Below are 20397 nucleotides of genomic sequence, written 5' to 3' on the forward strand. Positions count from 1 at the left end.
ACACACACATTCACACACACACACATGCAACCCACCCCTATACACATACATTTACACACACACAACCCTACACACACGCACGTTCACACACACATGCAACCCACCCCTACGCACTCATGCACACACAACCCACCCCTACACAAATACACCCACATTAACACACACACATGCAACCCACCCCTACACACACGCACATTCTCACACACACATGCAACCCACCCCTATACATCCGTACACATTCACACACATATGACCCACCTCTTCATGCATGTGTGCACACCCACCCCTATACACGTGCATTCACATGTGTGCATACCCAGTCCTACCCACATGTGCACCTTCACACCTGCAAACCCACCCCCACAGAGTGTACACTCACGGGCACACCCACTCCACTGCACACTCATGTGCACACCTGCTCCTACACACACGTGCAACCTCATGCAATCCACCATAACACGCTTGCACATCTGCACACCTACGCTATACATGTGAACTTATACATTCACACCACCATGCAGCCCCAACGGTGCTTATAATAGGGACACAGTCCCACACAGCCACGAGCAAAGGCTGCCTTCCCCCACCTGTGGGTCCTGCTCCCCTGCTCTGCATGCACTAAGGTCAGAAGCAGCTCTCAGCCTTCACCACAGCCAAGAGGAGCAGAGAGCTGAGGGAGGGATGCTGGGAGCTGCCTCAGGAGCAGGTGAAGCAGTGCTGCTACCCAGGGCCAGCCCCCATGCCTGTCTGGTCTGTGCAGAAGTCAGAGGCCCCGAGCCCTGCCAGAACATGGGGGAGCCAGGCAGAGAGACTGGAGCGGGGAGGGGAGAAAGTGGCCATGGTGCCAGTGCTCATGCAGTGTGGTATGTCACACAGGGCAGGGTCTGGGCATCTTCAGGAGTGCCAGGCGCCTGGACCAACACCACGGAGTAGATGCCCAGGGGGTGGCCCCACCTGGAGTTAGGGAAGCCTGGCTGTGTGTCCAGAGCCCACTGAGGGGCTACGTGACAGCCAGGTTGGAGCACCGACAGACAGGAAGTGGCAGCTGCGCCCCATCAGCTCAGGGCCTTGGGGCACCAGCCCCCCAAATCCCCTGGGGCAGGCTCTCTCCAGCCACTGCACCAGAGGGCCAAGGAGTGATCCCAGGTGAATGGCGACTGGGTGACACCACCAGAATGCGGCCCTCACCTGCCAAGAGCCTTGGCTAACAGCTCTGGATGACTAGAACACCTGGAAGCAACCAGAAGACCGAGTCTTCCACAGATGAGAGGGCCAGGCTCATGGGGCAAACGGAGGGGTTGAGGAGCGTGTGCATGCACGTCTACACACACATGTGGGGGAACAGCTCGGTTGCTTTGTATATATTTGTGACAGTACACTTAATCTCTGTTTTATGACAAGCCAACAAAGTATGAAAGCAGCTAACAGTCCCCCCAGCTCTCTCTGGGGTGAACAACCTTCTCCATGAGCAGAGAGGTACTCACACTGCCAGGAGACAGCTAGCGGAGACTGGGAAGACCACGCACTGCAGCGTGTGAGGGCATTTCCAATGCTTGCCAGAGAGCCAGAGGGCACTTATGAAAATGAACCTCCTCCAGGATTTGTCTGGGGCAAGCCCCTTGAGCATGACGCCAGGCCAGCAGCTAAAATCAACAGCTAGAAGTGAGTCAACATGTGCGTCAGCCGGCAGGCTGCTCAGTTAATCCCTGTGTGGGGACCTTGCTAACAGCAGGACAACTAAAGTTTGCCCCAGGCCGCCACTGCTCACCACCGTCTCACGCACGACTGGCACAGTAGCCAGGGGGTGGCCTTGGTAAAAATTAATCTGAAATCCCATCTTACTCAAAGTCATGCACATTGTTTTGCCTAGAGGAACACATACAACCCACCTGGTTGAGAGGACCTTTAAAAGACAAGGAAGATTCTAGAACATTACGTTAGATGGCATCTAGCCTCTGCTCCGACAGAGTGGAGGGGCTGGCCCCACACCTGGGCTCAATGAGCAGGGAATAATCCCCTTTTTAAAGCTCCAGTTTCTGCTCCGTGCAGCGTCCACCCAAGATCTTCCTCTGATATGGGACTAAAAAGTTGAGTCGCCTATTCTGCAGAGAAGGTCCAAACAAATTCAACTCTTGAGATGGAAAAATAAAGAAATTTAAAAAATATGAGGGAGGAATCTACTTCTATGAATAGAATATTGCAGAGCTCTCTGTCTGGGCCCGCAGTAATCGGCCCTTCTGCTCCCAAGAGAAACCAGGAAGCAGCGTCACCACGCAGGCAGTTGAACAGACCCGTGAAGAAGACAGGCTGGGGAAGGGAGCCGAGACCAGATTCTGCTCAAAACCTCTTGGCAAAAATGTTCCCGTGTTGGCTCTTCCAATTACGTAATGTTAAAAATGTTAGGATTTTAAGATATTATTAAGTTTGTTTTCAGAGGATTTTATCTACAATGACACCCTGCCCATCCAGGCTCCAGAAGAGAGCTGTGTGGAGTCTGGAACATTCTTTGTGGGAGTAAGGCTGGCTCACAAAAAGGCGTCTGTCATTTTCACTTTGGGTTAAGACCTCTCCTTGTTCTGCAAAAGGCTGCTAAAAGCTGGAACAGCTCTCAGCCCTGGGAGATGCTTGTGGCGATTCATTGCCTCCCTTCACAAGAGACTCCTAAGAAGACAAACTGTGAAGGAATCAAAGTGCTGAAGCTTCAAAAACTGAAGGGAAACAGAGCCTTGTTTATCTCTTGTCAGAAGAGTTTAAATCTCTCCCTTCTAAAAAGGACTTTCAGCCTGGACACAGTGCCTCACACCTGAATCTCAGCAGTTTAGGAAGCCAAAGTGGGAGGCTCACCGGTCCCAGGAGTTTGAGACCAGCCTGGGAAACACAGTGAGACCACCATTGCTACCCAATTTTTCCCCAAAATTAGCTGGGTGTGGTGGCACATGCCTGTAGTCCCAGCTCTTTGGGAGGCTGAGGTGGGGCGGATCGCTTGAGCCTGGCATGTTGAGACTGCAGTGAGCTGTGACTGCGCCACTGCACTCCAGCCTGGGCAACAGAATGAGACCCTGTCATGAAGTAACACAAATAAATAGGACTTTCGGATGCTTCACAACACTGACTCACCACCTGTAAGTAGGTGACATAAAATTTCCCAAACAGGATGCATACGTGAGGAGGCATTATTATAACAGTACTTACGCCAGGATGACATAAACCGGGACACCCAGGCCATGGCCTCCTGGCCCAAAGGGTCTTCTCCAAGTTACCCTTTCATCTGTGACCCTTACTGGCATTTTGGGAATGTCTTTGCCAAAACCGTGCCAGCACCCCAGCTTCCTCCTCTTCTGTTAGTAAGACGATGGACCCGGTATGTGAATATGCTTGCCTAGGGCCAGCTCTGAGTGGACCGTCAGTAAAAGCCATGTGCTCCCTTGGTTCAAGCTCTTGGCCATCCTGGCCTGTGTCTCAGAGCCTCTGAAGACTGGTTGGTGTTGTGCCTAGACATACTGCCTGTCCCAAGCAGGAAGGGCAGAGCCTTCCACCTGCCACCCTAGAGGACTTGCAGCTCTGGGCATTCAGGGGGATCACACTCAGACCCGTCAGGCTCTGAGTCCCTGGAGTGGGACTGTCGTGCCCGCTGCTCTCTGGGCTAAGCCGCTCCTGCAGCACTTGGGTTCCTGCTCTGACCCTCTCCCTGACTCCAGGATGGTGACCTGCCTGACAGCTGTGGCCCAACCATATCCTGGTCCTGGCCCTGACTCATGCACCCATCTGAACACAGATAGCAGTTCCTCCATGTTCACAGTCAGTTCAGAAGACAGAGCCCCAGGGTGCCTGCATGATACTGCCCACAGGTAGCTATGACAAATCATCTGCTGGGGCCCCTTGTGCTGGCCTCAGCCTGGGGATCCTGGGTCAGGAGGCCAAGCCTCTGGAAATCTTGCTGTTCTCTGCAGAGTGAGATAGGCAGGCATCTAATTTACCTATGCAAGCTGAACCGGGGGCAATTGTGAGGGGCCATAGGGCCACATGGCCAAGAAAAGCAAGAAAAGCTGTCAGGCCAGGAGGAGCCCGCATCGCTGGGCTTCCCACTCCCTGCTTTCGCCTGCTCACGCCAGCCAGGTGTGCCCACGGTCACCCTGCACAAGTGTCACCCACCACGCTCCCACACTGGGCCTCGCTCCCTGAGCCCTTGCAGATCTGGGGGCAGTGGGCGCCTCTGCACAGCCTCCCTGGCCTGATGGACATGAGCTCTTTGTCTTGGGGGAAGGCATCTTCAAGGCACTGACCTCCATTCTGGACCACACACAGGGAATTCTGCTAAGTGACCAAGTCTAGATGAGAGTTGGCCTCCAGCCCCGCCCCACTGCCCCCACACTGTGCTGTGCACAGAAAGACCAGTGCTTGTCATCCCAGCACTCTTGCCCAACACTGCCTGGTTTCCAAGCATGACAGCTCAGAACAAAACGGCCTCCCTCCCAAGGACACATCCTTATGAGGACAGCTGATGCCCCGAGGTACCAGCAGCACGGTTCTAGGACACTCTGTTAGGCGAGGACCTCCCCACCTGCAGCTTCCCGGAAGGTGCCCCGCCTAAGGTGCATGAGTCCCTGGGAGGCAGGCTCTGGCCTGGCCGGGGTCTCGGTCGCTCACCTTCAGGCGCAGCGGCAGGTCCTCAGGGCTCTTCCCCGCCAGCTCATCATCATCTTCATCGTCCTGCAGGAACAGGCTGCTGGGAATGACGCCCTTGGCATACTTCTTAGTGATCTCCACAAAGTCATCCAGCGCGATGTAGTTCTTGGCTGAAGCATGAGAGAAAACAGCACGGGGGCCTCACACTGCAGCCCCACTGCCGCCCTCACACAGAGGATGGGCCGGGGACAGCGGAGTGGGGCCAAGCGAAGAAAGGAGCTGAGGGGGTTCAGGTGGAAGAAAATCCTTCCCTGGGTGGCCTGAGGCGTGAGGACCAGGCTGGGTGAGGAGGAAGGGGCAGGTCTGCTGAGTGCCAGCCTCCACTCCCAGCCCCTGGGTGTGCTGCCCCCTTCCCAAGTGTCCCTTTCTGCTTAGCTCCTCATGCCTGGGGCCACTCACCCACACCTTTCAGCCCAGCTCACCTGCTAAGACTTACAACCTGCATCTCCAGTGGATGCTGTCACCTTCCTCTGCCTCCAGCTGGCGTGGGGCTTCTCATAACATAGGTGACAAGCCGCTCTGTGGGCCAGCGCCCTGCCAACCACTCCATCCAACATGATCTGCACAGGGACTACTCTGAGCCCACAAACCCCTCCACTCAACATGATCCACCAGGGCCTGCCATGCACCTGCTAACCCTCCATCCAACATGATCTGCCACACGCCTACCATGCACCTGCTAACCCTCCATCCAACACGATCTGCCACACGCCTGCTATGTACCCGCTAACCTTCCATCCAACACGATCTACCACATGCCTACTATGCGCCCACTAACCCCTCCATCCAACACGATCTACCACACGCCTACTATGCGTCCACTAACCCTCCATCCAACATTATCTGCCACATGCCTACTATGTGCCCGCTAACCCCTCCATCCAACATGATCTATCACACGCCTACTATGTGCCTGCTAACCTTCCACACGCCTACTATGCGCCCGCTAACCCTCAATCCAACATGATCTGCCACACGCCTACTATGCGCCTGCTACCCTTCCATCCAACATGTGTCTGCCATGGGCCTACTACATGCCTGCTAATTCGTCTATTCAACATGCATCCTGCTATAGGCCGACTTACCCCTCCATTCAACATGTTCCACCAAGAGCCTGCTACGCGCCCAGTGACCTCTCCATCCAACACGATCCACCGAGAGCCTACTACTTGCCCACTGACACCCTCTATCCAACATGATCCGCAAGAAGGAAACAAGGCCCCTGAAGGACCCCAGCTGCTGTGGGTGAGATGGTATCCAGGAGGGCCTCCATGAGAAGGATGGGAAAGAAAGGACATGCTGGGGTAGGGCAGAGGGAGACCAGCCAGGGTGCTGCAGAAACCCTAGGGAGGAGACAGGCTGCATCCAAGATGGCAGCCATGATGGTGGACGCTGATAGATCTCCTAATGGATTGGCTGTGTGTGCAAGAGGAGAGGAGACGGGGCAGCACCCAGGATGCAGTGGCAGCAAAGAGCGATGAGGTAGCATTGGTGGGGAGCCCGCACAGGTGGCAGTTGGCACAGGCCTCAGCAGCTCACTGTGAAAACATGTGAGCTGAGCGGGACAACCAGGTATAGGAGACATGAAAGGAGCATGGGCTGGATGCCGTCTGGGCGGGCTGGGTGCTTGTGGTCAAGGACAGCATCTGACACAAGGGAGTGGTCACTAGTGCCACCCATACATCTCCCTACCAGGGCACGTTCCCTATGGGAGGACCTTGGTCCCCACAAGGAAGGCCCTTGTCCTCACAGGGACGAACACCTGGGGCAATGCCAATGTCCAGAGGGTTGGGAGACAGGACATCAGTCTAGAGATCCCAAGGAGTAGCCTGTGTGGCAGCAAGGGGACCGGGCCCAGTGGGGAAAGGGTTCTAAGGAGAAGAGCAGTCACTTCTGCCCATGCTGCTGATGGATCAGGTCAGACAAAAACAAGAAGTGACCCAGCAAGGGTGTCACTGATGGCCTGGATGAGCCACTTTGGTGGAATAATGTGGGAAAGGCCTGAGAACACAGGAGGGGGATGACAAACACTCATTTCTGGGAGTTCTGTTGGAAAAGCAGGCAGAGGAACAGGTGATGCCTGATGGGAACATTCTGATGAGGGGGACACAATGCGGCTGCTGGGGCGCTGTCCCAGAGGGCCTTGGGGAGGGGACCACAGGCTGCTCGTGCTGACTCCTAACTCGTCCCCATAACAGTGACAGGGCCTAGCGGCAGGGGTGCCTGGCTCATCACAAATGCCCACGGGATGGGAAGTGAGGCTGGGGTCTAGACTGTCTGCACTGCCACCCAGGATGAAGACCCGGGCTCGGCTGCTCCTGCCCAGAGGTGCCTCACTTCAGGACAGAAGGCACCGTGCTACCTCGGTGGCAAGACACTGTCACCGCCTCTCTGTTCCTTGGGTTTCCAAGAGTCACAGATTTCTTTCCATTTCCATGTGAGGTGTTTGTCTCCCCCAAATGGAGCAGGAAAACGGAAGCCCAAGCACCCATGTCTGCCCACACAGAGGCGAGGGCTCCGACCACACCTTCTGGACCACGTCCTCCCACGCGGAGGCGAGGGCTCCCACCACACCTTCTGGACCATTTCCTCACTGGCCTGGTAGGAAGGTGGGATCTGTGCTCACACCTGTACTCTGACCCCCATAACCACAGAGGCTCTTAGGATAGGCGAGGTCCCTCAGTCCCCTCGTCGGACCATCTTGCTGTTCAGAAGAACAAACTGAGATCCAGAGAGGAAAATGAGAACTGCCCATGTCACAAGAAGAGCATGTGGCAGACCTGTGTCTGGGCCCAGCCCCCTGTTGATACTAAGCCCCTGAGCCCCTCGCCTATCTTCTCTAGGACAGAGCTCCCAATGCCTCAGATTGTAGATCTACCCAACGTGGATGGAAGACAGCGAGGCTGGGCAGCTGCACAAACATCCCAAAGGCACCCCCAGCTCAGTGTGCCCCAGAGGCTCTATCCCCCCATGCAGGATCTGTCTGCTCCATTCCCTGCCTACCTATAAAGGGCCCGTGATGGGGCGGAGCCCCTCCCGCACCCTGCTGGGTCTCCTGGGCCTTTGCTTATGTTGTTCCCTCTGCCTGGAGCCCCCTCCCCTAACGCCCTCTTCATCGTTCCCCACTCGGGACTCCCCCTCTGGTCCCCATCTCCAGTATTTCTCTGTCCAGGAGGGACTGGCATGTCGTGGTTTCTGTCCCGTGTCTGCCTTCCCTCCAGCACAGGCATTCCAGGTGGGCAGGGTCCACTCCTAGCACCCAGAACACTGACGCCCAAATGGACTGCCTGAGATCCTGGCAGGGCCAGGATGGGGGGGTCCCACAGGAAGGAGAGGTCGCCCTGCAGGCGCAGGCCGAGAGGCACGGGTGAGGCGGGACAGGGCTGCACTCACACTCACTGCTGACCAGGCGCTCCAGCATCCGCCTCTGCTTCTGCAGGGTCTTGGGCACCGGGCCTGGCTGTGCTCCTCCATCTGTAGCAGACAAGGTGGACCGACAGGCAGGTTGAATATCTCCTTGTGCCCTGCAGCCCACCAGAAACTGGCGTACCATTCTAGGGCACGCCCATTCCAGGGGCACCCTATGTTCAACCCCAGGGCCCTCAGAGCAGGTGGCACAGGGGCCGTCACACCTCTATACCTCCAGCTGCTAGGGGCACTCAGCGCCCTGTAGCGTGCTCCCACTTGGCGACGGACGCAGTCCCTCCCATTGGTGGACATGGTCACAGAGCACTGGGCAGAATAGCCTCTGGTTTGTTCAATGAGTGAGCACTTGAGCCAGGGCCGATGTTGTCAAAATGCTACCCACACTCCTCCCCACCAGGACACAGTCTCTATGGGAAGGCTCTGGTCTCCTTGTCCCTACAATGAAGGTCCCTGTCCTCACAGGGAAGGTCCCGGCCCCTGTGGGAAGGTCCTGGCCCCTGTGGGAAGGTCACGGCCCCTGTGGGAAGGTCACAGCCACTGAAGGAAGGTCCCGACCCCTGTGGGAAGGTCCTGGCCCCTGTGAGAAGCTCGTGGCCCCTGTGGGAAGGTCCTGGCTCCTGAGGGAAGGTCCCGGCCCCTGTGGGAAGGTCCCGGCCCCTGTGGGAAGGTTGTGGCCCCTGAGGAAAGGTCGTGGCCCCTGTGGGAAGGTCATGGCCCCTGTGGGAAGGCTGGCGCCTGGGGTGAGTCCACGTACCTTGCTCATTGACTTGGCCAACGTTCTCCAGCAGCTCCGCCACGGCCACCTGCTTTTTCTTCTTGGGGTTGAGCTTCCAGTACATGACCAGGGCTGCCTTGCGCACGGCCCTCTCCAGGTCAGTCTCGGAGGAGAGCTGCCTCACCTCCCGCTCATTCTCGGACGTGATGCCTGAGGGACAGGATGTGGTCAAGGCCTCGTGCGCCCCACCCAGAGCTGTCAGTGCCGCTTTGACCCCAGCCAGCTCTGCCGGGCAAGCTTTTGAGGAAGTCTCCTGCAAGGTGTCAGAACTTGGTTACCAGGGAAGGATGGTCACTTGACCCGGGAGGACATCGCAGCAAGCCCCTGCCCATGTCCACTCTCCAGCTGGGAGGCCAGGCTGGTCTCACAGCAGATGCCCCCCGAGTGTCCCCTACGTGCTGGCGGGAGGGAGGCAGCCTCTTCCTGCTCCTCTGGCTTCCACTTCACCCTCACAGGACCCTCCCGGCAGGCACTGCTATCCCCCTCTCAGAGGTACAGACACTGAGGCACAGGGCCACATTCTGGCTCACCCAAGGCCACACAGGCAGAAAGAGGCAGAGCTATCTTGAACGCTGGTCGGTCTCACTGCAGAGTCACCAGCCTTGGTGCACTGGCAGGGCCACCCCTGTGTCCACAGGGCTTCCCTCTGTGTCTCACACACAGCCCAGCCCTTCTAAGGAAAACTCGGACAGTGGGGAGAGGGAGAGCAGGTTTTACCACTGGTCAGCGGCTGCCTTCCTCCCTTTATCCCCAGTAGCCTGGGACAACAGCACAGTGCAGCAGACGCCAGGACTCACATGGAGCTCTGGATGTGTTTCTCCTTTTGAACATTTCCCAAATTTTCTTTTCAAATCAGAGCATGTATTTCTTTTCAAATCAGAAAGCACAACTGCACACAGAAGGTGTGTGCAGCTGGGAGGAACACATGGGGCTAACTGGCCTCCTCCCTTGCACGCTCTGCCCCAGCAGCCTCTAGAGTACCCCGGCTCCCGATAATGAGCCGTGGGACTGCCCAAGCCCACTCTGCCCTTCCACTGCTCTGGAATTAGCAGGCTGGGTTGGTGAGAAATTCTGGCTAACAATGTCGCTGTTATGTTTTTTTCAAAATCGTCAGTTTAATTTTCAAAGAAAAACTCTGTACAATAAATGTAACTCTTAAAATATCATGACACGGGCCAGGTGTGGTGGCTCACGCCTGTAGTCCCAGCACCTTGAGGGGCCGAGGTGGATGGAGCACCTGAGGTCAGGAGTTCATGACCAGCCTGGCCAACATGGTAAAACCCAATCTCTACTAAAAATACAAAAATTAGCCGGGCATGGTGGTCAAGCCTGTAGTCCCAGCTATTCGGGAGGCCAAGGCAGGAGAATTGCTTGAACTTGGGAGACGGAGGTTGCGGCGAGCCGAGATCGCACCACTGCACTCCAGCCTGGGTGACAGAGTAAGATTCTGTCTCAAAAAGAAAAATTATGACACGAAACCAGAAGGAAATAACCAAAATATGGGGAGCTGCTTCTGGACTTCAAGGTTGTAAGCAATTTGTATCTTTATGTTTTCTATATATTTCAAGTTTTCTATGATAAGCATAACATACTTTCACAATCTGAAAAAACACATCATTAGAAAAACAGCTTGGTGACACCCACTTTCATCTTTCCCTGAGGCATAGAAGCTTCAGGACGCACACTGACCCATGGCACCTCAGTCAGCCACTTCCCTTGGGCAGGACAATGTCCTAACTGAACACCCGTGGCCAGAGCTGCATCCCCTTCCTCCCCTGTCCCTCTGTCTGAAAGAAAGGCACCTATCTTTGAAGAGTCAGCCTGCCTCCTTCCAAAGTAAGTGCACCTGCCCAGGTCTGCGTGGGCCTACAGCCCCTCAGCTGGTCTGCGCAGACTGGATGGACATCAGCTCAGGGGCATGGGCCGCTCTGACTGCAGGCCACGTCACAGTCTCCAACTTTGCATCAGGGAAGCTGCCCTTCAGATGAACCCAGGATCGATGTCTCAGTTTGGATCAGAACCCAGCAGGGAAGCAGGATTTATAGTTACCACTTGGAGACATCAACACAAGCCAAAGAGAAAGAAAATGGCTTGGTCTGTGAAATATCCATATTAGGTCCAGAAAGTGTCTAAAATGACAAGGCCATCAGCAAAACAGAAACTGTAGGTTCCCAACAGCATCGCCAGCATTAGGTTTGGTAATATTTTAGCTGTTTGGTTAGCAAGCAGCATCACAAGCTGCTTGACCCTGCAGAGGCTGTTTTAAGCCTCACACAGACCCACCTTTTCTGTCCGCCAAGCACCGGCGAAGCAGCTTCACAGCCTCCCGCCGGCCCTGCTTTGCGGCAAGGATCAGCCAGTCCACAGCGGTGCAGCTGTTGAGTTCTTCATCCGTGTTGCTGGCTAACTGCAGGTAGTGCTTCCCCACCTGCAAGCCAGACACAGGTCAACCTCCAGCTTCTCAGACCCTCTCCTGCCCCACGCTCCCAGCCAGCCCACCTCCTTTCACCCACTTCCGTCACCCAGGCCAGGAAGGAAGGGGCGGAAATGGGGTCACACTGGGCATCTCCACTAGGCAGATGAGCCTCTGGCCACTCAATCCCCCACAAAACATGGTGAGACAGGTATGGCCACCCCATCCACACAGTGAGGGAGCTACGGACTCCGACTGATACAGGTTCTCTTCCTTGAGTTGCTCTTGCCTGCCAAGGCTCACCATCAGTGGGTGGAAATCAGAACCATGACTGGGTCCTTTACACCTCTCAAAACAGTCAGGAGAAAGCCAGGGCTGGAGAGAGGCCAGCTAATCAGGGGTTGGCACTGGCCCGTCGCCTGTTTTTGCAAATGAAGTTTTATTGCAATGCAGCCACGGCCACTCATTTACACGTTGTCCATGCTGCTTTTATGTGCTCCACGGCACAGCTGAGCAACACAATAGAGATTGCGTGGAGTCCAAAATATTCACCATCTGTCCCTTTGCAAAAAAATCCCTGCTGAAATGGTCCAACTTCTCATTCTACAGATGGAAAAAGAGAGGCCCAGGGCATAGCCCACAAAAGGGCTCACTATGCTCCCCCAGCCTCCAAATGCCTGGGCAAGAGGATGTGGGAGGAACTTTAAAGTACAATATGGCTGTGAGGTCAGGAAAGAAAAAAATTTTTTTTTTTTTTTGAGATGGAGTCTTGCTCTGTTGCCCAGGCTAGAGTGCAATGGTGTGATCTCAGCTCACTACAATTTCAGCCTCCTGGGTTCAAGTGATTCTCCTGTCTCAGCCTCCCGAGCAGCTGGGATTACAGGCATGTGCCACCACATCTAGCTAATTTTTGTATTTTTAGTAGAGACAGTTTCCCCATGTTGGCCAGGCTGGTCTTGAATTCCTGACCTCAGGTGATCCATCTGCCTTGTCTCCCAAAGTGTTGGGATTACAAGCGTGAGCCACTGTGCCTGGCCAGAAATTCATTTATGGTTTTGCATGGAAGCTTTTCTCCTCTTTAGGGAGAAGGGGCAGAAAACTGCTCAGGATAACTGTGGTCACTTGCTTGAGCCCTGTGCAAAGGGACAAAGAGTGAGGTGGTGAGAACTTGTCTACTCAGAGGACACAGGACCCCTGGCCACCTCCTATCTCAGCATTCTGCTGGCTTCTCCCCTTACCATAATTCAAAAGCATTGTATTTCTGTGTCTCTCTACTTGGGTGTTTTTGGTGTGCTTCTTCCACTAACCTGTCACCCATGAAGAGAGGGCCACGTTATGTCCCCAGCACTGGCACAAAGCCCAGCCCTTGGCTGATGCCTGAGTGAATGGTCACTGCTCTGAGGGCTCTGTGCATGCAGCTAACAGCCAGGGAGACAAGAATGTGTAGCATACACAGTGTATGTGCAGGGGTGACTCTGAGCAGGCAGCTGCAGGAAGCCAGGAGGTCATCCTGGAGGAGGTGATGCCCAAGATGAGGTGTGAGCTGGACAAGGGAGATGAGTGCTGCTCCCTAGAGGGGTGCCAGGAGGAAAATTGGCACAGTGAACATGGAAATTCCACCAACACGGAGCCCAGGCAGGGTGGGGTGCACCATGCTGGCTCCCAACCCCGATCTCAGACACCAACGCTTCTCTGTGGGCTATGGAGCTCGTGGCCAGGCCCGCTGTGCTGGGGGCTGGGTCCTGAGCTCCCCGTCAGCACTGCAGTCCTTACCTCGGTCTGTGCCTTGGGGTCCCCAGCCTTGGCCCTCTCTAGGAATTCTTCAAAGGGGATTTCCATGTCTCCCTTTGTGGGCCCTTTAACACAGAAGAAACAAACACACATGTCACAAAGCCAGACTTTGTTGCTTGTCAGAAGGACGGCGGGAGTGGCAGAGGGTCTTCAGAAGGTCTGCTGCTACTTCACTTTCAAATCCAGGCTAGGAATACGGGGAGACACAGGCCCAGAGAGAGAAGATGCCCAGAAAGCAGCGGTTTGCCTTCCAATTACACACCGCTCCAGCGCAAGGTGAGCAAACTCTACGCGGGTAGGGTGGTTTTCAATGGCAACTCAAAGCTCTTGGGTGGGAGGCATGGGAAGGAGGGGAGCACAGACGCAAGTCCCACCCTCATGCCCCTTGGCTTAGGGCTTGAGCTGGGGCCCTGGAAAGACTCAAGGACTCATGTTTGAAAGCCCATGACCTAAGTAATACAAAAAACCTGTACCCAAAGCCCAGCACCCCAGCAAATCAAGTTCATGTTGTCCTTGACTGTACCAACGATAAACACATTTTTGGAGATTACAATCAGTGTATACACATTTTGATATTACCTTTTCCTACTTAAAAGTGAATCTTAGTCTGTTCAAACTCTTATAACAAAAATATTAATACCATAGACCAACCTGGTGGCTTATAAACATCAGAAACGGGTTTCTTTCCATTCTGGAGACTGGGGAGTCCAAGATCACAGTGCTGCAGACACAGTGTCTGCTAAAGGCCTGTTTTTTGGTTCAGGTCTTTTGGCTGCCTCCTTGCAGGGTGGAAAGAGTGAGGGAGCTCTCTGAGGCTTCTTTTATAGGGGCACTAATCCCACTATAAAGGCATCACTTCATGACCCATCACCTCCAAAGGCCCCACCTCCTAACACCATCGGACTGGGCAAGAGGATTTCAGCACAGGAACACAAACTTTCCGTCCACAGCAGAGGATTGCTCTCAGGTTTCCCATGATGCATTGCAGTCAGCTCCCCATTCGGTGGCTCCTGGATCCACCAAGGAGACTCACACTCAGGCTGCTGGGCCTCTCCTCTCCTCTCTGTCAGGTCTGTAGTTTGCTCCCAATAACCTCGTTTTATAAAATGGTGCCGTGAACCACTTCTTTTCTTTTGAGAAGTGATTTTCCTAGCACAGGTTCTGAAGTTGAATTATTAGACCAAGGGTCCAAATATCAGCTAGAGTTCATGCTGTATTTTACTTCCTAACAAGTTATCTGAATTGACAAAAGCATCATGCAGTTTCACCCATTTCACCCAAGCCTGGCTGACAACGTGAAAGCCTGCCTGGTTCCCAGTGACATTGCACTGAGGACCAGCCTTTCTGGTACAATTCACCCAGGGCTTTCCCAGAACCAGCCCGTGCCAGGCTCTGAGCCGGCTCTGCAGCACCAAAGGCTGCCTGGCCACTGCCTTCAAAGGACCCAGGTGTACGGGAGACACGACTCCAGTGGGAGACAGCATGGGACATGGCCAGGTGCAAAGGCAGAGAGAATGGGTCGCACCCAGTTTGGAAAGGGCAGAGGGAGGCTGGGATAACTCCAAGTTGTAGGTGGCAGGTGAGGCCCTCACAGGATGAGGCATGTGTTTGGAGAAGGGAGGAATTAGACGGATTCTTCAAAAGTTCTCGTGGTCAGGCACATGCACTCCAGTTCTCTGGATAGGCAACTCGCCAACACGAAGGCCCCTCTCTCTGGAGGTTCCTCTCCCTGGATGTCCCCCTCCCTAGACACCCCTGTCCCTGGACACCCCCCTCCCTGGACGCCACTCTCCCTGAATACTCTTTTCCCTGGACGCCCCTCACCCTGGAGGCCCCCCTCCCTGGATGTAACCTTCCCTAAACACCCCTCTCCCCAAATGCCCTTTTCCCTGGATGCATCTCTCCCTGGAAGATCCCTCCCTGGAGGCACCCCTCCTTGGAAGTCCCTTTTCCCTGAAAGTCCCTCTCGCTGGCACCTCTCCTTGGACGTAACTCTCCCTGGACGTAACTCTCCCTGGACGTACCTCTCCCCGGACGCACCTCTCCCCGGACGCACCTCTCCCCGGACGCACCTCTCCCAGGACGTAACTCTCCCCGGACACACCTCTCCCCGGACGCACCTCTCCCCGGACGTAACTCTCCCGGGACGCAACTCTCCCGGGACGCACCTCTCCCTGGACGTAACTCTCCCGGGACGCACCTCTCCCGGGATGCACCTCTCCCCGGACGTAACTCTCCCCGGACGCACCTCTCCCCGGACGCACCTCTCCCCGGACGCACCTCTCCCAGGACGTAACTCTCCCCGGACGTAACTCTTCCCTGGACACAACTCCTCCCCAGAGTTTCAGCCTCAGCTTCCTTGCTGGGGCCCCTCAAGGACGCTGCTCAGAGATGGCATCAGGCCCCACAGGGCAGCCCCTTTTGGACACCCACCCCTCCCCAGAGGCCCCAGACCTTGGTACTCTCTGAATCCATCAAGGGCAGCTCTCCCTCCTGGCTTCCGTCACCCTGCCAGCCCCCCAGCGTGCTTTCTGGCTGTGGGCTCAGCAGCAGGCTGACTATCCCTAGAGGAGCTGTAGACACAAAGCCTGCAGGCACGAAGGCCATGGTCACGGAGCAACGTGAGCGATCACAGTGACGCTGACCCGCGTGTGGACCCATGCACAACAGTAACGTGCTGTGTAACCTGGCGCAGGTCACATCACTGCTCTGAGGCAGCTTCAATCTGATCATTAACATCGATCTGATAGGATGCTTTACATTGAAAGGAGATGCTCTGTAGTGAGTGGTCCAGAGTTGGTGTCCACAAGAGGAGGCTTTCTTTTCCCTCCTCACTTCCCCAGCAGACTCTGGGGCTGTTGCTGTACTTCGCAGCACAACGTCAGCACCTCTTGTGAATTCAAATCTCTTTTCTTGACTAAATTCACAAGTCATATTATTCTTCCCTTTTTAAAAAAAAAAAAATCAGAACATGGAAGGTCCATGCCTATATATGGTGGTCTAAAAAGATTCTTCTAGTCCATAATTAATTTTTCACAGAGGTATTCACAGCCTGACATTTCAAGACATTTCCCCAATACACAGAATTTTTTTTTTTTTTTTTTTTTTTTTGTGAGATGCAGTTTTGCACTTGTTGCTCAGGCTGGAGTGCAATGGATGGAGTGATCTCGGCTTACCATAATCTCTGCCTCTCAGGTTCAAGTGATTCTCCTGCCTCAGCCTCCTGAGTAGCTGGGATTACAGGCATGTGCCACCATGCCTGGCTATTTGTATGTATTTTTAGTGGAGACAGCGTTTCTCCATGTTGGCCAGGCTGGTCTTGAACTTCCGACCTCAGTTGATCTGCCCACCTCAGCCTCCTAAAGTGCTGGGATTACAGGCGTGAGCCACTGTGCCCACTCATCTTTTAAATTATTTGTCATGCATGGGCCCTATGCATTTGAGAGATTCATGGATGCCAGGTGGAATCAGTCAACAACCCTCACTTTCTCAGGCACTATCTAGGGCCTCCTCCAGGATGCACCCCCTCCTGGCACAGCCCACTGCCATTTCTTGCTGAAACCTGCGTAACCATCCATCATCTATCGCAGACTCCACCAGCCTTCATGGGTGCCATCTATGTCCATGGGTATCACCCATTTCACCCCAAGCTTCCACTACAGCACTGGATAGTACACAGTGAGCAGACATGAGGAGGAACAACACGGGTCCCAGGAGGGAGCCACTGTAAATGGGGCCTGCAGCTGCCCTCTCTCCTCCCCAGATCCTAGCACAGCCCAGGACACAGCACCTGCCTGGCCGAGCAGCTGAACTGCCAAGTTCAACTCCCTGACTTGAGCAGATATTCCGCAGAAATAGAAAAGGATGGAAAGAAGGTTTCTTCCCATACACAGAGCATCAAACCCACCCCAGGGGCAGTGGCTGGGGTGTCCCTTCCCAAACAGCTGGCTCCAGACATGCACAAAATTCTCCCAGAGTGGGCTGGGAGCAGGGCAGCTGGCTTCCACTTTCACATTACTCATGCATCTAGACATGCTTCCATAGTGTTTAAAACTTGTTGGATGTACGTCAAATGCTCTTAAAACCTGAGTGTGATCTTAGGCATGTAAATAAATACGATGTAATCTTCCCCTCTCTAAGGGTGCTGCTGCCCTTGCCCTGCCTCCCTCAGTGCTGGTCCTGGACAAGCTGGACCTCCAGGATCCCTCTGCTCCTCTCATGACATCCACCATAAGGGACTGTGCCAAAGGGAAAGGTGGAAAGAAAAGAGTGTGCTGTGTGCTGTCATCATCCCTGTGCCAGAGACAGGGCACACACAGGGTGATGACCTTGTACCACCAGGGCATCCCCCGACACAGGGCAGCTGGGGTCACTCTGCACCACAGGCATCCCATCAGCCTTACGCTGACAATGGTTCCAGTGAATGAACACAACAGGCTGAATGGTCCTCAGCCTTCTCTTGCCAGGGCTGGCTGAGCTCTGGGGCGGGAACAGGGGACAGTGGTCTAGAGGTCCCAGCAGGGAGGGCACCCTTCTAACAGGCCCTGCACAGGGACTGCAGGCTGAGGACACCCATCACTGACCCAGTGTACCTCTCCTGGGCAATGACCACATGCCAGTCTGAGTGCCAGGAGCTGAGGGCACCAAACTGAGAGGCAGGATCCCTGAGCTCACTGCAGCCCGCCCTAGGCCCGTGGAGAACGAGCACATTCATCAGTGAGAGTTGGGGCTGTGCAGGTAACTGCAGACGGTGGGAGGCTTCCTGGAGGTGGTGTCCGAGGTTTGGAGCACAAGCACGGCAGGCACCTTGCCACGTTCCCAGAAGACTGAGTCCACCTGACCCTGAGCCCAGTCTTCACAGGGGTGTGGAGGGCACAGCAGGAGCACAGCACTAGCACAGCACTCAGATGGGCCAGGTCAGGATCAAGAACAGGTGTGACAGCTGCTTCCTAAATGATCAACAGCACGCACCTGAGCAGCCAGCAGGACCCTCAGCAGCGCTTCCTGCTGTGCCTGTCCCCAGGGCAGTGGGGGTTCCACACACTCCCACATCTACATCAGGGCCCCAGCTGCTCCTGGGAGCCTTTTCACCCCCATCAAAGACTATGCTTGGACCCTGCTGGGAACCACCCCCAGGACCCTACCTCAGGCTGTGCCACCACTGTCCACCCGGCAGCCCAGCCAGAAACCAGGCGGCCACCCTCACCTTCTCCATTCCCTGTCCACCTGACCCTCAGCCATCTTGTGGCCTAGCTACTCCTCTCTCCCTGCTCCGCCTCCTGGCTGGCCTTTGATGTAAATGATCCCTCTAACAGCTACACCCACTCACAACAACCCCCTCTTCTTTCCCTGACCCTCAGGGTCCTGCTTGGCCTGGCTGACCTCTTGACACCACAGCCAGTTCTTCATGGGTCTTGTGTCCCCCTTCTCTGCCTGGGAAGAACCCTCAGTCTAGTAGCTGGGGGACCTGCTCTTCCCACGCTCCGAAGACCCTTCTTCCCTTCCTCACCCAGTAGCTCTGGCTGGCAATGCAGCCTCGGTCAGCACTGGGGAGCACTTCCTGGGTGGTGCTTCCTGTACCTCATACCCAGGGTTCCTGCTCCTATCTGTATCTGTGTCCCTGTGGCTGCCAAAGCAATCCCCCTACCCCAAAGGCTGGGAGGCCTGGCAGATTCAGCAGTTGTGCGGGCTGGCCGCTCACTGTGGTACACCGGGGTCAGCAGAAAGGGCATCTCACTGCCGTGGAGTCTCATAGTGAGCTGGGCACCTCATAGTAGGGTGGGCCCTGGCCAAGGCAGTGGCAGCACTGCTACAGAGACTTGTAGAGACAAGAGTGCCACTGCTCAGAGGCGGAGTGGTGGGTACGGCTCTGAGAGCTCCTGAATCTCACCTCCTTCCTCCTCCACCAACCCCGGACCATGTCCTACTAGTAGGCCTGTGAATGGCCAAGGCAGCAGGAGAGTTCAGGACCACAGAGCGGGAAGGGGTGGGGCCTCAGTGCCCACCAGAGCTGCATGCTTAGCACACTTAGCACAGGCTAAGGACATGCTAGCCACAGCATGCCCAGCCTAAAGCTAAGGTCCAGGAAACAGTCTGCTTTCCTTCCTTCCACCCACACCAGGCCAGTCCCTCTGTGCACTGGAGCCCGCCCTTTCGCCCCAGGGCCGCACAGAACAGGCTTGCTGCCAGGGCGTGGCCTCGCACAGCACTGTCATGGTGGCTGAGTGGGGCCTGGCATCAACTCTACCCCTCTCTGTGCCTGCTGGGTCACCTAGGACCAGGTGTGAAGAGCCCAGCTCCATTCTCTTGTTGAGCAGAACAGCAGGTCTCCCCAGAGCTGAAGACAACACTGAGGTGAGCACAGGACTCATCACAGCGACCTGTGAGGAAGGGCCCCTTGCCCATCAGCTCTCGGGCAGTCATGGGTCACTGGGAAAAAAAGCTGGGGTCAGGCACGCCCAGCACCAGCAGAGCTGGCACAGGCAGGCGCTGGCCCTGGCCTGCTGGCATGATTTGGGTTGCTCAGCCTTGTCAAAAATCAGAACAGACAACACATCTCAGCAGGTGGGCATCCCCACTCCATGCAGGACACAGGTTCCCCTCTCGGGGCTGCCATGAGGTGTCCCACCCTGGCACATGGACACCAAGAGCCTCACAACTCCCTCCGGTCTCCTTTCTAGCCTGAGTTACTGTTTTCTTTACCTGTCTGGGCCCAGGAGCACCTGAGTCTCCAAGCCCTGAGCCATCGGTGGTGGTTCCCTAGGTGGCAGGTGACTTGCCAAGGCCACAGAGCCAGGACAGGATGGAAGTGTGGGGCTCCAGACCAGCGACATTTCTCAGGCAGCCCCTGCCCAACCTTGCTGAATGGAAGCTGGGAAGGAGGTCAGTTCCTCAGGGAAGCAGCCAGAGAAGGGCGACCCCATGGCTGCTCTGCTTCTGTTTCCCAAGTGTATAGGCCAAGGAGCAGCTCAGATGAGGCTCAGATGACGCCTCCTCCAAGCAGCCCTCCTGATGCCCTGAAGAGTGACCAGACTCTCTGGGGGCCCCCTGGGGGACCGTAATGCGGGTTGTCCCCAGTGCTGTAATTCTACTCAGCTCCCAGAATGTAGTTCCTTGTTCACTCCTGTCTCCCATCTTGCCCAGAGCTCCTGGAGAGCAGGCCTGAACCTTCATTCCTGTCACCACGGCCTGGCCAGGCACTGCTCTAGAGACAGGCCAACCTGCTTTGTGTACTTCTCTGATCCTGTGACACGGGGATCCCTGGGCACAGCTGACCTGAGGCCCATAGTGAGTGACACAGGCTCCA

At 55.5% G+C, this 20397-nt stretch overlaps 1 protein-coding gene and 1 long non-coding RNA gene across 4 annotated transcripts in view; both read right to left on the reverse strand.

Moving 5' to 3' along the window:
• WFS1 (wolframin ER transmembrane glycoprotein) overlaps positions 1–20397 on the reverse strand; it is a 32967-nt gene that overhangs the window by 3537 nt on the left and 9033 nt on the right. For both annotated transcript variants that reach the window (XM_032254151.1, XM_032254152.1), the window contains exons 3-7: positions 13074–13156; positions 11171–11315; positions 8867–9037; positions 8080–8160; positions 4648–4796 (exon numbers count right to left, since the gene is read on the reverse strand). In XM_032254151.1, the coding sequence (XP_032110042.1) occupies positions 4648–4796; positions 8080–8160; positions 8867–9037; positions 11171–11315; positions 13074–13156 (629 nt within the window). The remainder of the gene's footprint in view (positions 1–4647; positions 4797–8079; positions 8161–8866; positions 9038–11170; positions 11316–13073; positions 13157–20397) is intronic.
• LOC116534053 lies at positions 4806–5809 on the reverse strand. Of its 2 annotated transcripts, XR_004261568.1 has the most exons (3): positions 5608–5809; positions 5418–5577; positions 4806–5371 (listed from the first exon to the last, which is right to left on the reverse strand). It is a non-coding gene; the product is annotated as an uncharacterized LOC116534053 (long non-coding RNA). The 2 variants fall into 2 exon arrangements; XR_004261567.1 differs by lacking the exon at positions 4806–5371 and having other exon boundaries at positions 5409–5577.

This window comes from Sapajus apella, unplaced genomic scaffold (genome assembly GCF_009761245.1).
Source record: "Sapajus apella isolate SASKATOON/1434 unplaced genomic scaffold, GSC_monkey_1.0 scaffold85, whole genome shotgun sequence".
Classification (NCBI taxonomy): domain Eukaryota; kingdom Metazoa; phylum Chordata; class Mammalia; order Primates; family Cebidae; genus Sapajus; species Sapajus apella.